The sequence below is a fragment of the Clarias gariepinus genome, chromosome 23, assembly GCF_024256425.1.
Source record: "Clarias gariepinus isolate MV-2021 ecotype Netherlands chromosome 23, CGAR_prim_01v2, whole genome shotgun sequence".
NCBI lineage: Eukaryota > Metazoa > Chordata > Actinopteri > Siluriformes > Clariidae > Clarias > Clarias gariepinus.
Window position 1 is genome coordinate 18,239,895 of NC_071122.1, and position 13,326 is coordinate 18,253,220.

The 13,326-nt window shown below is 40.0% G+C and overlaps 1 protein-coding gene across 1 annotated transcript; it reads left to right on the forward strand.

Annotated features, from left to right (window-relative positions):
• Window positions 1-3,775: 3,775 nt before the first annotated feature.
• Window positions 3,776-12,959, forward strand: dyrk3 (dual specificity tyrosine phosphorylation regulated kinase 3). The gene is made up of 3 exons (XM_053484287.1): window positions 3,776-4,756; window positions 6,967-7,082; window positions 10,282-12,959. The coding sequence occupies exons 1-3, from the start codon at window positions 4,714-4,716 to the stop codon at window positions 11,869-11,871; spliced, it is 1,749 nt and encodes a 582-aa protein (XP_053340262.1). The 5' UTR covers window positions 3,776-4,713; the 3' UTR covers window positions 11,872-12,959.
• The last annotated feature ends 367 nt before the right edge of the window (window positions 12,960-13,326 follow it).

Sequence of the window (13,326 nt, forward strand, 5' to 3'; positions counted from 1 at the left end):
TGTGTACAATTTGGGGTTGTGGACAAATCAGACAAAAACTGTAAAAAATAACGAACAATGAAATAAATAAATAAAATGTCATCCTTTTATCTTACAGTCTCTTTATGATTTGTATTGATTTTGAAATAAATGTCAATTGAACAAGCTTCATATTGGATGTTTTTTTTCTTTTTCTTTTTTTTTAAAGGGGAATATGGATAGAGAAAAAAAAAGAATATTCATAAACACACGCTTCCACCGAGACTATTGGATCTTTCTGAATGTAAAAAATTCACTATCCATCATGGCAGCTTGTTGGCATAGTTAGCACCTCCCGGGTTCAGGTTCGATTCCCGTCTCAGATCTGTGTACATGGAGTTTGCATGTTGCTTGATGGGTTTTGCGGTATAGATGATGAGTAAGTGAGCTATCTTTTCTACTTACAAGAGCTTGCAGATGCCCATGCTTGGCTAGTATCATGGTAATTGACACGAAAGAGATGATGTGATTTTCAACTTGGTGCCTGACCACGGATAGCTGCAGAATTTAAATTTGAAGTGATGATAGGATGAACCCTTTTTTTTCTGTTTCACGCTCCTCACTGTGACCCAACACAATGATTCTATGGTTCTATGCAGTGAATGCAGGTGGGGTTCATTGACATGAAACATGCCATACACATAAACACAAGACACAAACTGCTTTAAAGCCTGTCACATCATGCCCATGAGGTTTCTCATGACTTAAATATCCATAAAACATGTTAGCCCCTGCTATACCATTTATATAATAGCATATAGTACTTTTCAAGTAGCAGGTTCCTCATTTTTTTCTTAAAGTTAATAAGCCACAAAAATGCAGCTTGTCGGACGACAAAGAAACAACAACGCCCTCCTTCCTGCAGACTTGTTTGAACATTATGGCTGTTAAAAAGCACTGACACTTATGATAGTTTCCTAAATATTGGAGCCCCCACAGAGTCCCGGTGTAGAATAATCTTACAAAAATATACTGTTAGGGAAAGTAAAATGCATTACACTGCATGCATGTATGTATGTTAAACAGTCAAAGTTGATTTAGAGCAAATGTAGCTCACTGAGGCTGGTACCAGGTAGGACCAGCAGAGGGAGTGACTCACACACAAATACGTACATGTACTGTAAATACAGTATCTTGCTAAGCCTGTAATATCTTTGGACTTTTTCTATTAATAAGCACTTTTACGGTATAAGGACATTTAATACGATATGAGAACATTTCTTTAAATCAGCTATTGTTTTATTTTTTAGAGACATGAACTTACTTAAATGCTTCAAGCATAAATCTTTAAAGTGTATCAGTTGATGCATCTTCAATGATTCATTCATTCATTCATTCATTCATTTAATCATTTTAAGTTTATTCCAGCCCATACAGGATCCACAACCTATCCCAGGAACATGCCGCATGGGATGGAAATACACCCCAGATGAGACACAAGTATGTTGCATGGCACTATTCATAACTCACATATACATTATGTGCATTAATGCACTCATTCTGGTGCATCTTTATCTGTAATGATCCTACAAGTTGCACAATATTTCATTGTTGCATCAGTTTGCTTCAGCCTTAAAATCTCAACTCTGGTAGAGTCTGACATAGCACATAGAGCATGCCCATACATAGTGAAAATATACAGGTAGTCAAGGACACAGACTTTTCAAGCACCCCTCAGTAGCCACCGGTTGTAAGTGTCCATCATAAGGCCTGAGTCTAAATACAGCATTTACCTCTCATGAACTGCTGTGTCCACTGAGTTCCCTTTGGGGAGAGCAGGGAGGCGGGGGTTGGGGGGGTTCAGAAAGCCATCTGCCAAGGGGTCAACTTAAAAACAGTGTCTGTAAGTTTTCCCAGCAGTATATATAGATGAGCTTCTTCTTCCTTGGCTTGCTGAGAATAGCATCTACTACGGGCATGCTGTTGCAGGCTTGCCCAATTTAGCACAACATGCTACACCATATCATCTCCTCTTACTCCGCTGCTGTTAATAGTCTAACCAAGCTTGCTAAGACAAGTTTATGTTATGTGTCCTGTATCCTTGTGTTAGACAGTTCACTGTCAGGAGTTGATTGTGATTTTAATCCAAACTGCTATTATTGTTCAAGCTTTTAAATTAAACTGGGCAAGGGTCTTGCAGGAATGGAAACATTTTAATGGGAGTGATCTCTGTTGCATGATTCAGTGTAGACTTTTTAAGGCTTAAAGTTTGTTGCATTGCATTACAGGACTTTATGAGCATCCTTAATATTCTGGATACAATAATTGACACTCTTTGACATGTAAATGTTAAATCTGACTATTTAACTCATCTCACTGATAAGAGTTCTTTCTAACCTGTCCAAGGGTATTATGACCAAACGACTGTACCACTTTGATTGATATTGTACTCTAAATTCGTCAAATCAGCAAGGACCTAGAATGTTCACTGATAAATACAGTAAGCATCAGTGTTATTGTGCCTGCTGTGTCTGTGCTTTATTAAAATCCATTTACAGTTACCCTGGAAACTCATCACCTTCTCTTATACTGTGATTACATAGAGTAGTTACATCTCTTTACAAAAGCTATTTAAAAAGCAACAGTGCAGCCAGATCCCTGTTGTTGTCTGTCTAATTAATACAACCTCTCTGTCATTACCTCACCCGCTGAAAGAAAGACACATCAACAATGATCTCTTATTCTTTCTTCATACCTTTCACACAGAATGAGCTGGCTCTCTGTTCTATTTGTGGGTACCTGAACATCACACCGTCCAGACCTTCCTCAAACAGTTAAACAACGGTCAGACCCAAGGCGGGCGGGACTTGAACCCGAACCCTAGAGATGCAAGGCAACAGTGCTAACCTACTGTATAAGCCACTGTGTGCTTGTTGTTGATGCTTAATTATCAAATTCCGCATTAGTGTTATTTCATAGTTTCGTAGTGGCACAGGGGCGCAGTGGTTAGCAATTACTGCGCTTGGTGGGTTTCTGCCGGGTACTCAGGTTTCCTCCCACAGTCCAAAGACATGCACATTAGGCTAATTAGTTAAATTGCCCGTAGGGTGTAAATGAGCGTGTGTGTGTGTGTGTGTGAGCCCTGCGGTGTATCCAACCTTTTGACTGGTGCTATAAATCTGGAAAGAGATGTTAAACACTATACAGACAAAAGTATTTGGCCAAATGACATTGTTTTAAAATACATATACTCCGATGTGGAGTTGGTCCCCCTTTTGCAGATATAACAACTTCCACTCTTTTTGGAATTCACAAGATTTTGGAGTGTTTCTTTGGGAATTTGTGAGCATTTATGAGGTCAGGTACTGATGTTAGACTAGGAGGCCTGGCTAGAAATCTCTGTTCGAGTTCATCTCTGAAAAAGATGCTCAATGGGGTTGAAGTCACAGGGCTCTGTGTGGGCCTAGTCAAGTTCTTCATCAAACCATGTGTTTATAGTCCTTGCTTTGTGCACTGGGGTCTTCCCCAAACTGTTAGCACAAAGTTGTGAGCAGAGCATTGTCCTAGACATCTTGGTATGCTGAAGCATTCATTCTGCTCTTCACCGAAGATAAGGAGCGTGATTAAAACAGCTTTCTGTAACAGGCTCGGTCACAACAGTACAGTACTTTTAACCGAGCGGTGAACTGGAGACACGTTTAGTGAGGAAGTGCCACTTTCAAACGCGCTCGAGCGCTGCGAAAGCCACGCCCCTCCCCCTTCATCTCTTTCCCCCCGCCCCTGGACTTCCCCTTATTTTGTCTGTTGATGACGCGTTTCTAAAGCAAGAAGAAGACGCGCTTAGCAACAAGCTAAGAAAGCACATCTATCCGTGAACTCGGATTAAAGTCGCGCTCAGAGACACGCCGAGGGGGTCGACACGTTTCCGAAGACGGAGCCGCTTCACGAGTTGACATTTTGGGGACAGAAAAAATAAATAAACATGTCGTGAGCTCCTACAAGTCAGAGGCGAATATTTTAGCGAGACGTTAGCTAGCCTGGAGGAGAGCTAGCGTGTGTGTGTGTTGAAAAAAAAGAAGGAAAGAAAGAGCGAAGTATCTGGGTAGCAATCGACAACAATTTTCACACTTTCGATCATTTTCTCCCCTGGGATTGGGATGGTGCTTTTGATCGACGGAAGTACTCATGGTGTGAAAGGGTTGAAGACGGAGCAGAGGGGACATCTCTGTAGGATCTGGACTGGTTCAGGGAGCGGCGCTCATCTACTGGATGTGTGTTTTTGTTCTGCAGCAAGCTGACTGTTTTCTTTAATCCCGCGGGATTTCCTCTCTTAACAAATCGAAAAAATAAAGCATTTACAGAAGAACGACTTAAGTCGATAGATTTTTTTTAATGATTGTTTTTAGCATTTTCCTCCTCACCAGCTCACTGCATTTGGATCCTGGACTGCACTGGTTTATCTTACAGGATTTGGCCTGTAAACACTCCTAACACTGTGCAACACACCAGACTGGGATTTAAAGGAAACTGGGAATGAAATGTTCCTGCATCAGTTGTGCTTGAGTTCAAATCTAACTGAATATTCAACAGGAGACTTTTTCTAGACATGACCTGAAGCTGAAGTGAAGTTAACCCAGTTCATCCAGTCTTTTCTTTGTATTTTGCTCACATCCCATCACAAAGGAACTATTGCAAAGACAAACAAACACAAAAAGAGAAAATATTTCATGTTGACCACAATAATACTCCGGAAGCATGATGATCCTGAGCAGAAAACCAGATGGTCCGGTCACAGCAGGTAATCAGACATTTATGTCTCATGTATTACGATGCGAAATTGAATTCCAGGTCATTTAATTTAATCTTGAACCGGTTTCAACCTCGTCTACTACCTGTGTCCTAAAGTTAACAATGAGTGAACAATCTGCTCCTGAGCCGCTGTCTCGGTCACGTGATGCCAACATTTCCACAATAAACAAGATCTGATGTTTTTGCTCAACAACGCACACATTACCATCACCGTTGCTGTACTGCAACCTGATTATCATCTATATAAATAAAAGAAATGTTTTGTCTGTACGTTGGTCAGAACTCACTCTTTCAATGTCTCAGAAAAAGAATCTGTATGTCTGTCCGACAGAATTTAATGACACTTCTGCAGTACTTGGATATCTGTCTGAAGTTTAACCTGCACCATAAGTGAAATCAATATGTTGAGTAAAAACAATGTTTATGGTAAAAGTTATGTTCTGGATTTGTTAGTTAACTTTAAAATAAGCTACTTGGCCAATGTAAACAAACAAACATAAGAATTAGTAGTAGTAATAAGAATGATATTAATTAGAAAAACCCAAATTGGACATTTGTACTGGGATTAGTTTATATTTTCACTGCTGAGATAACAGCGCTGAAGTGGTATAAGTAAATTTTAATTTGCGCTGGACTCGTTTTAAGACAAAACTTAAACTTTGTGATCTACTTTTTCGATTTCTCATCTGTGATTCATTCTCCCATTACCGAACAGGAAGTGTATCTAGCTGACGACAAAAGAACTATAACTTAGTGCAAACAAGGCGTTAACACAAACTTTCCTATATCCTCTCTTTCCTCATACGACAGATTCAAAATCTTGCTGTGGTAAATTTTGTTAGATTTTCTAGCTATCCACTGGAAACTAATACCATATAATGTCACACCAACCAAATATTGTAAAATTAGCATAGTTAAAGGGTTCATTTTTGTTTTAGACAGACATGTACATGCACTTCCACTCAAAATATTAATATCACTGATTAAATTAAAGCTGATCAGCTTATTTTTAGCTTTAACCTTTTAACTATTCCTACAAACTATTAGTATTTAAAAGCACAGTATTATTTTACCAAGCTAATGTTCCTAAGCAAGATTTGAGCTAGCTTATTTTTTAATACGCTTCATTCTTCAAACAGGTTTAATTCTCATTTTTACACCTAGCCACTGATCCAGCCCAGATTGTTGCTTCATCCTTAAACCCGTGCATCGTGTGCTGACTGTTTTCGATCAAAATGGTTGTCTTCCATACTCTCTCAAATGTCCCTTTCCTGCCACTGTAAATAAACTGTGGCTGCCCCTATAAAAGTGTGTGGGTTATTTGTGTAGCTGTGGCTATCCAGCTTCCTGTATGTTATTCGTTTTCCTTTCAAACAATTACTTGTGTGTGTGTGTGTCGGTGTCTGCACTTATCCCCCTTTCCCGAGTCTTGCTGTTGTAACTGTGATCTGTTCCGTGGTTTGTCAGACAGTTTCGCATACTGTGATATTTGAAGATACTGTACATGACAAAGCCACAGTGAGAAATCATTCACACGCTCCTATTTAGCCGGTTTGCTCAATTCCTTTTGTTTAAAATGGTCAGGAAGTGTGATGTGTCTCAGACGCAATTTAATTAAACCCCTTAACCTGACTTCCTGTTTTAACAAAAAAGCATGTCAGCACCTGGAATCAAATCGCAGCTCTCGTTGGACATTTAACGCACTTTATTTTTATCTATCTAAAACTTTTGGCATCATAGCTGTGGAGGGTAACAGCACATTTGACCAAAAAGATAATCAGCAGGGGAACCTTTTCCTAAGGACATTATTAGCTGCATGTTTTTGTTTCAGAAGAGTCTCACCTGGCTTAGCAGCGTAAACGCTCTGCTTCATAAACGAGCTAGTTTAGGTGTTTAACGGGATTTACATAGCGTAATAGGATAAAGTTTAACAGTCTCCTGAAGTCCCAGTGAGTAAAAATAAGTCGTTGGCTGCTACATTGTGATCTCAAGAGACGGCTGTTGTGAGGGAAGCCTGTTCTCTGAGCACTTTCGACATGGTTACATTTTTCTCAAGGGCAACGTTTCTTCTTGCTGCGATTGTGCTGCTCATTCCCCCCACTACATCTGTTTTGATCTAGCAGCAGAACGTATGTTTGTACTGAATCATTTGTGTTGTACCCTAGTGTCATGGTCTGTGTATGTTTTCGTGCTCCACAGCTCGACACGGAGACGGTCTGTATGACTCTTACATGCGCACGGACCACATCGTGAATGAAGAAGCTGACCTGAACGGACAGAGCCCCGGCGCCCTGCCCCCATTGCACAAACACACAGTAAGTGCGCACTTCCTCTTTTTTAGTGATTAGACTTGGTACCATGCACATCCTTTTGGTCATCACTCCAGGCGGGACGTGGATGTTCAGTTTCCCCTTATTGGGCCCTTAAGCAGGAAGCTGCGTCAGATTCTAACGTACGCATGAAATGTCCTAAGTAAGAAAACACGTTAATTTCAGAACACAGAAGGTACATATCAATGTATAGGTAAGCCAGCTTGTTTGGTAAATTAGAAATAAAATATTTTTTGCTGTTTTGGGTATTTCTAGTTATGCTTATTGTTGTGGAACGTCCATGACTCAAGGGACTTCCTCTTGTAATTTCTGTTGTAGAAATTATAAACAGTCATTCTTCCCCCGCCCAGTCTCTTGAAGTTAACAAGACAAAACAAAGTGGTCATGTCTTAAAGACATTTTTTTTGGTGAAAAACGTACTGGCTGTTACAAAGTGCTGATACAGAAGACACTTTACCTAGCTGTTTAATAAATCTATTTGCAGCACTGTTATCGAAGCTGTTGTTACAGAAAATGATCACCTCTCTCTAACCAATCAGATTGAACAATTTTATTAGACTTTTATTACACCTGCATGATTACTTGATAATACATATCATCTGGGTCAGAGTCCAGTCATCCATGCACTTATATAAGTTGTAATTAGTTGATAATTAACTACTTAATTATAATAAGTCCATTGCCGTGTACACTTCTGAATTTTAGCTAAGCCCGTTGCCTTGACAGTTGGCAACCCCACAGTGATTTGATCAGTAAATGCTGTATAAACAATTGTGAATTGGACCGTGTGTTCTGTGCATGAGATTTTCTGGCACGTGGCTTTAGAACATGTGCTGCCCTTTTTTACTAACTGCAATGCCACTCACTCTCGTTCACAGTTTATTATTTTTTTCTAAGTTTTCCTGGTCAAACCATAATTATGATAATTAAAAAAATCTAACTGTAATGACTAGTGTTTGAGAGTGGACAGCTGATTTATTTCCCAGGTCTCTGTGATATCCATCTGTCAGCTCTCAATGCATGCAATTCTATTTTAGTCTGTCTTTTCCTTGGAACTGAGTCCAGCCCCGTCTCAGCAGCCTTGTTTGGCTTTCACTTCGAAGATTTTTTTTATTTTTTTAAAATCTGGTTTATCTACATGACAGTAGATAAACTGGGGTAATGATGATTTAAATCTTTTCCTACCATGCATGCAAATCTTACTAACACTTTTAAGGTGAATTACACTTTCTGAATGCTGCATTAATTCATATGCAGCTGTAGCGATTTATTTATTTATTCTTTTTTTTTTTATTGCATACATTGAATCCCTAATGAAATTATATACTTGCACTACATTTTGCTATTCATTCACAGGTTGTAAAACTGTGTGGTGAGGATATGGTTTTGTGATTAGGGCTGCACATAATGCTTATTATTAATAATAATAATAATAATAGTAGTATTAATAAACTTGATTAATCTATCAATAAATGTTTTTCTATATTAATTATTTTTCAAAATTCTATATTTACATTTTTATTTTAAGCTCCTAGTTTGGGGTTAATAGAGTATCTATCTGCCTATTTTTAAAAGTTACTTAGAGATAATTTCCTGGTTGGATATTGACTTGCCAGTAAATAATAAGCACAACTTAGGTGATTAATCATTTGACCCTTTATTCAAGCATTTTTTCATAAAGAGGTTTATTTTACAAATTTGTTTTACAATTAAAAAAAAAAAAAAAAAACAAGGTCATGCATACAGTAACAGAATGTGTGTATATATTTGTCGTGGTTGGACTTTCAGCTGCTCCCATGAGGCGTTTCGCACACAACTTGGTACAGGTTTTAAGCCGGGTGCATCCATTGGCTGCGGGTTGTGCATTGAACGAGGCTTCTGCATTCTGCACACACACACAGTAGTACAAAAAATGTACACACACTTCAACATGAAAAACATCTGCCTCTCTTCTGACTGTCACATGAAAGCGATGGTGAGACTCCTGACATCTTTGGGGGAAACATAATACTACACACTGCTGCCATAATTCAGTTTGAGTTATTTATTTATTCTTTAATTTTTAAAGGGAATAGATGGGCATAGCAACTGTTGAAGTTTGTATAATAATAATAATTTATTTTATTTTATTTATTTTTTTTTTGGGGGGGGGGCAGCATTGCAGCATTGCACCACCCCAACAAATAAATAATGTTAAAATATGTTAGATTTTTTAGCATAAGATATAACCTACATATTATAATTTACCTAGGTATAAAGTCTCTGTATCATATCAGCCGCATGCTTCTCGGGAAGGCTCGCGCATTGATCACTTCTATTTTCATGAACTCGTCTGTCGAAAACAAACTGAACTCACGTCGGTCAGGTTTAAAACTGTGGGAAGCGGCGACGCCAGAGGTAAACTTCCAGTGCGTGCCGACACACACACACACACACCAACGCCCAGACTAAACCCACTCTAATACACACCTACACCTCTAATACACACGTTCTGAGAGAACGGGTTTTAAAGTCTCATATTCATTCCAACATGCTCCGGAAAAATCGTCGACGTGATTTAAACATTGTGACGCATCGACGCACAACGCGGAAGTCGACGTATAGACGTAATCTATTACGTCGACGCGGCAATGCAGGCCCACTAGCGGCGGATTCTTTCAGTATCCCACAAAATATAGACCTTAATACTACATGGCTAAAAAGGTATACTTCAATTAAATTATTTTTTTCACCCATTTTGAATTAATAAAGAGTTTTTATAAGCCGCTTTCCTATAGATAGATAGATAGATTTTAGGAAATTCTAGAACATGTCTATTAAACACATGTACTTTGATTCTGATTCTTTGATGTTTGATTCTTTAAAGCTGCGTTTCTTAGGCAGTGACCTTTGTTAAAGGCGCTATTCAACTAAAATGTAATTAAATTAATTAATTTGACAGCTTAAAAAAACAGATAATGCTGCTACTACTACGCAAGTTTTCAGTCCCTTGCTTATGCCGATTCTGTGTTTGTTTGCTACAGCTTTCATCTGTTTATTACTTAGCAATGATTCCATTAGATCTGATCGATATTTACGTAGTGTTCATTATCAGAAGTTAATGCAATCACATTTAGCTCATCTTGCTTTTTGTTTTGTATAACCTTCATCCATTGTTTATTTCTCTCTCTCTTTCTCTCTGAAGGCTGTAAACAAGCCAATGATGAAGGATCATCTTGGGGTTCGAGGAGGTCAGATAAAGATGAAGTATCTATATGAGGATTCGTACAGCCACAAGTCTAGTGGTGTAAGCCACCACAACGGTACCAGCCACACCCCTGCCAAGCCCCACTCTGTCCTCTCCAAAGAGCGGAGCACGGACAGCAACAGTTCAGCCAAATCCTCTGAAAGCTCCATGAAGCCAGCCAAGCCGGGGGGTCCACTAAGCCCAGACCAGGCAGTGAAGCAGTATAGGCAACAGTTGAGTGCACTAGAACAACAGGAGATCCTTAATTATCCTGAGATTTATTTTGTGGGACCAAATGCCAAGAAGAGACAAGCAGTTGCAGGAGGCTCTAACAACTCTGGATATGATGATGACCAGGGAGGATATATCCACGTGCCACACGACCATATTGCCTATCGTTATGAATTCCTAAAGGTAATCGGTAAAGGAAGCTTCGGCCAAGTGGCGAAAGTCTACGACCATAAGTTACATCAGCATCTCGCCCTAAAGATGGTGCGCAATGAGAAACGCTTCCACCGGCAAGCAGCAGAGGAGATCCGAATTCTCGAGCACCTGAAAAAGCAAGACAAGACAGGTAGCATGAATGTAGTCCATATGCAAGAGAACTTTACCTTCCGCAATCATATCTGCATGTCCTTTGAGCTGCTTAGCATGAATCTCTATGAACTCATCAAGCGCAATAAATTCCAGGGCTTCAGCCTGCCTTTGGTACGCAAGTTCGCCCACTCCATCTTGCAGTGTCTGGAGGCTCTGCACCGCCAAAAGATTATCCACTGTGACCTAAAACCAGAGAACATTCTCCTCAAGCAGCAGGGTCGGAGTGGTATCAAGGTCATCGACTTCGGTTCCAGCTGCTTTGACCACCAGCGCGTCTATACCTATATTCAATCCAGATTTTACCGAGCGCCTGAGGTCATCCTTGGCTCACGCTACGGCATGCCCATAGACATGTGGAGCTTCGGCTGCATTCTTGCTGAGCTCCTGACAGGATACCCTCTCTTTCCTGGTGAGGATGAGGGTGACCAGTTGGCCTGCATGATGGAGCTTCTTGGAATGCCGCCTCAAAAGCTTCTTGAGCAGGCCAAGCGTGCCAAGAACTTCATTAACTCCAAGGGGCATCCGCGTTACTGCACCGTCACCACACTCAGCAATGGCGCCTTGGTGCTTAACGGGAGTCGCTCCCGGCGAGGCAAGATGCGGGGTCCTCCGGGCAGCAAGGAATGGGTGACGGCACTTAAGGGCTGTGATGACCCCACCTTTATTGACTTTCTGAAGAAGTGTCTGGACTGGGAACCCAGTTCGCGCATGACGCCGGTTTTGGCCTTGCGACACCCCTGGTTGTACAAGAGACTACCCAAGCCTGTGCCTGGTGGAGAAAAGACCTTGGTAGCTAAGCGGATTACCGAGCATGGCACTACCTTCCCCAGCATCGTCCCTAAGGTTCCTCCTGTGATGGGCCCAACCAATAACAAACTGAGGACCAACATGATCGGGGACTCTGGTGGGAATATAGCGTTGCGTACAGTGCTACCAAAGCTCGTTTCATAGAGCTAATCACCTATTCAGGGATAAAGACTATAATGTAGCAGAATTTTTTTAGCGTCGGATTTAATTTGTTTTTGTTTTCTTTTTTAAATAACGTGTGGCAATACTCAGTGTTTTGACTTTGTTTTTTTAAATAACGAAGTGCAAAAATACACATTTTTATATGGCAGTTGAAAAGTAGTTTTTGTTTTTTTGAAATGGCCTTTGAAAGGGCATTCAGAAATGTACTAATTCAGTTTTGTTTTTACACTTTTGTCAGGAATGGAATGCTACTCATGTGCACAAGTGGGTGAAAATATTATACTGTACCCTTAAGGGTTTTTACACTATTGCTAATAAGACAAACTGTTTTTCTAAGGGCTGCCTTTTAAATCTATACTGTTAAGAAAAATACTGGGTGTTTTTTTTTTTTTATTATCCTAAAATCTGATCGAAACTTGTTAGATAGATGTACAGGAACTATCCTCACTGCGTTGTTCCAGCAAACACAATACATGTAATAATTTTACTTCAAGGATTGTTACAGTCAATTTTGGGTTTCGATTTTCGTTTCTCTCTGCTCAGAATTGTGACACTAGAGCGTGAGTCATGTGGGAAGTTCTGTCCTCCTCATGTGCTCATTTAGGCCAAAACACTGTGCATTTCTAGAATGAACCAGACTCTAGTGTTTCTCTAGTAGGGAGATTTTAATTTCCTTTTTTTCTTCCCATCATCTTCCAAGAAGCTGTTGCAAAAGAGAGCTTAGATGCCCTAAAGTCAGGTAATAATAATAATTAAAAAGTTAGGTTGTATTGGGAACAGCAAAGTGCACCAGGTGTGTTAAGGTGTGTTTTTCTGTTGTTTGTTGGTAGGGTTTTTTTATTTTGGCTTGCAGAAAATTCAGTTGGTTTTTGAAAGCTGTCAGTCAGGTTATGCGTGAAAGAAAAAAAGCAAGATGACAAGTGGGCCTGTGTGAATGCACTCGGGATGTTGTGCTTGTGCTTTCAAGCTGTGATTGTGAGCTAGGTGTTCCTGGCCATGTTATCTCTTAATTATATATATTGCTGGATCTAGATTAAGAATAAACCAATCAGGGAGGCTCTGTACATCTTTCAGCTCCATCCTTCAGGGGGAGCTTTCAGCTTCCCCTTTTTTTTTCTTCAAAACTGGGAATTTCTCACTGATTCAGCTGCCGTTGTGTCTTCTGACACAGCGCTACACTGTGACCTGTTTTTCTTTCTTTGTTTCTTTAGGACTCGCGTCTCTCACACTTTCGACTGCAACACATAGCACGTAGCCATGCAATTATTATTATTTTTTACTTATAGGGAAGGGCTTTTGACAACCACAAACAACTGATTTAACAGAAGCACAGCTGTTTAACACTGCCATGACTTATCACACTCGCTAGCTGATTAACCGACACTAAATGACTTAAAGAGTAGTTGTTACAAGGCCAAGACTCTTTTAGGAAAAGAA

What these genes read in the sequence shown, in the direction of transcription:
- dyrk3 (XM_053484287.1), top strand. Translation starts at nt 4,714, where the DNA reads ATGATGATCCTGAGCAGAAAACCAGATGGTCCGGTCACAGCAG. An exon ending in AGATGGTCCGGTCACAGCAG is followed by an intron (nt 4,757 to 6,966) that starts GTAATCAGACAT and finishes CGTGCTCCACAG; the next exon opens with CTCGACACGGAGACGGTCTG. An exon ending in CCCCATTGCACAAACACACA is followed by an intron (nt 7,083 to 10,281) that starts GTAAGTGCGCAC and finishes TTCTCTCTGAAG; the next exon opens with GCTGTAAACAAGCCAATGAT.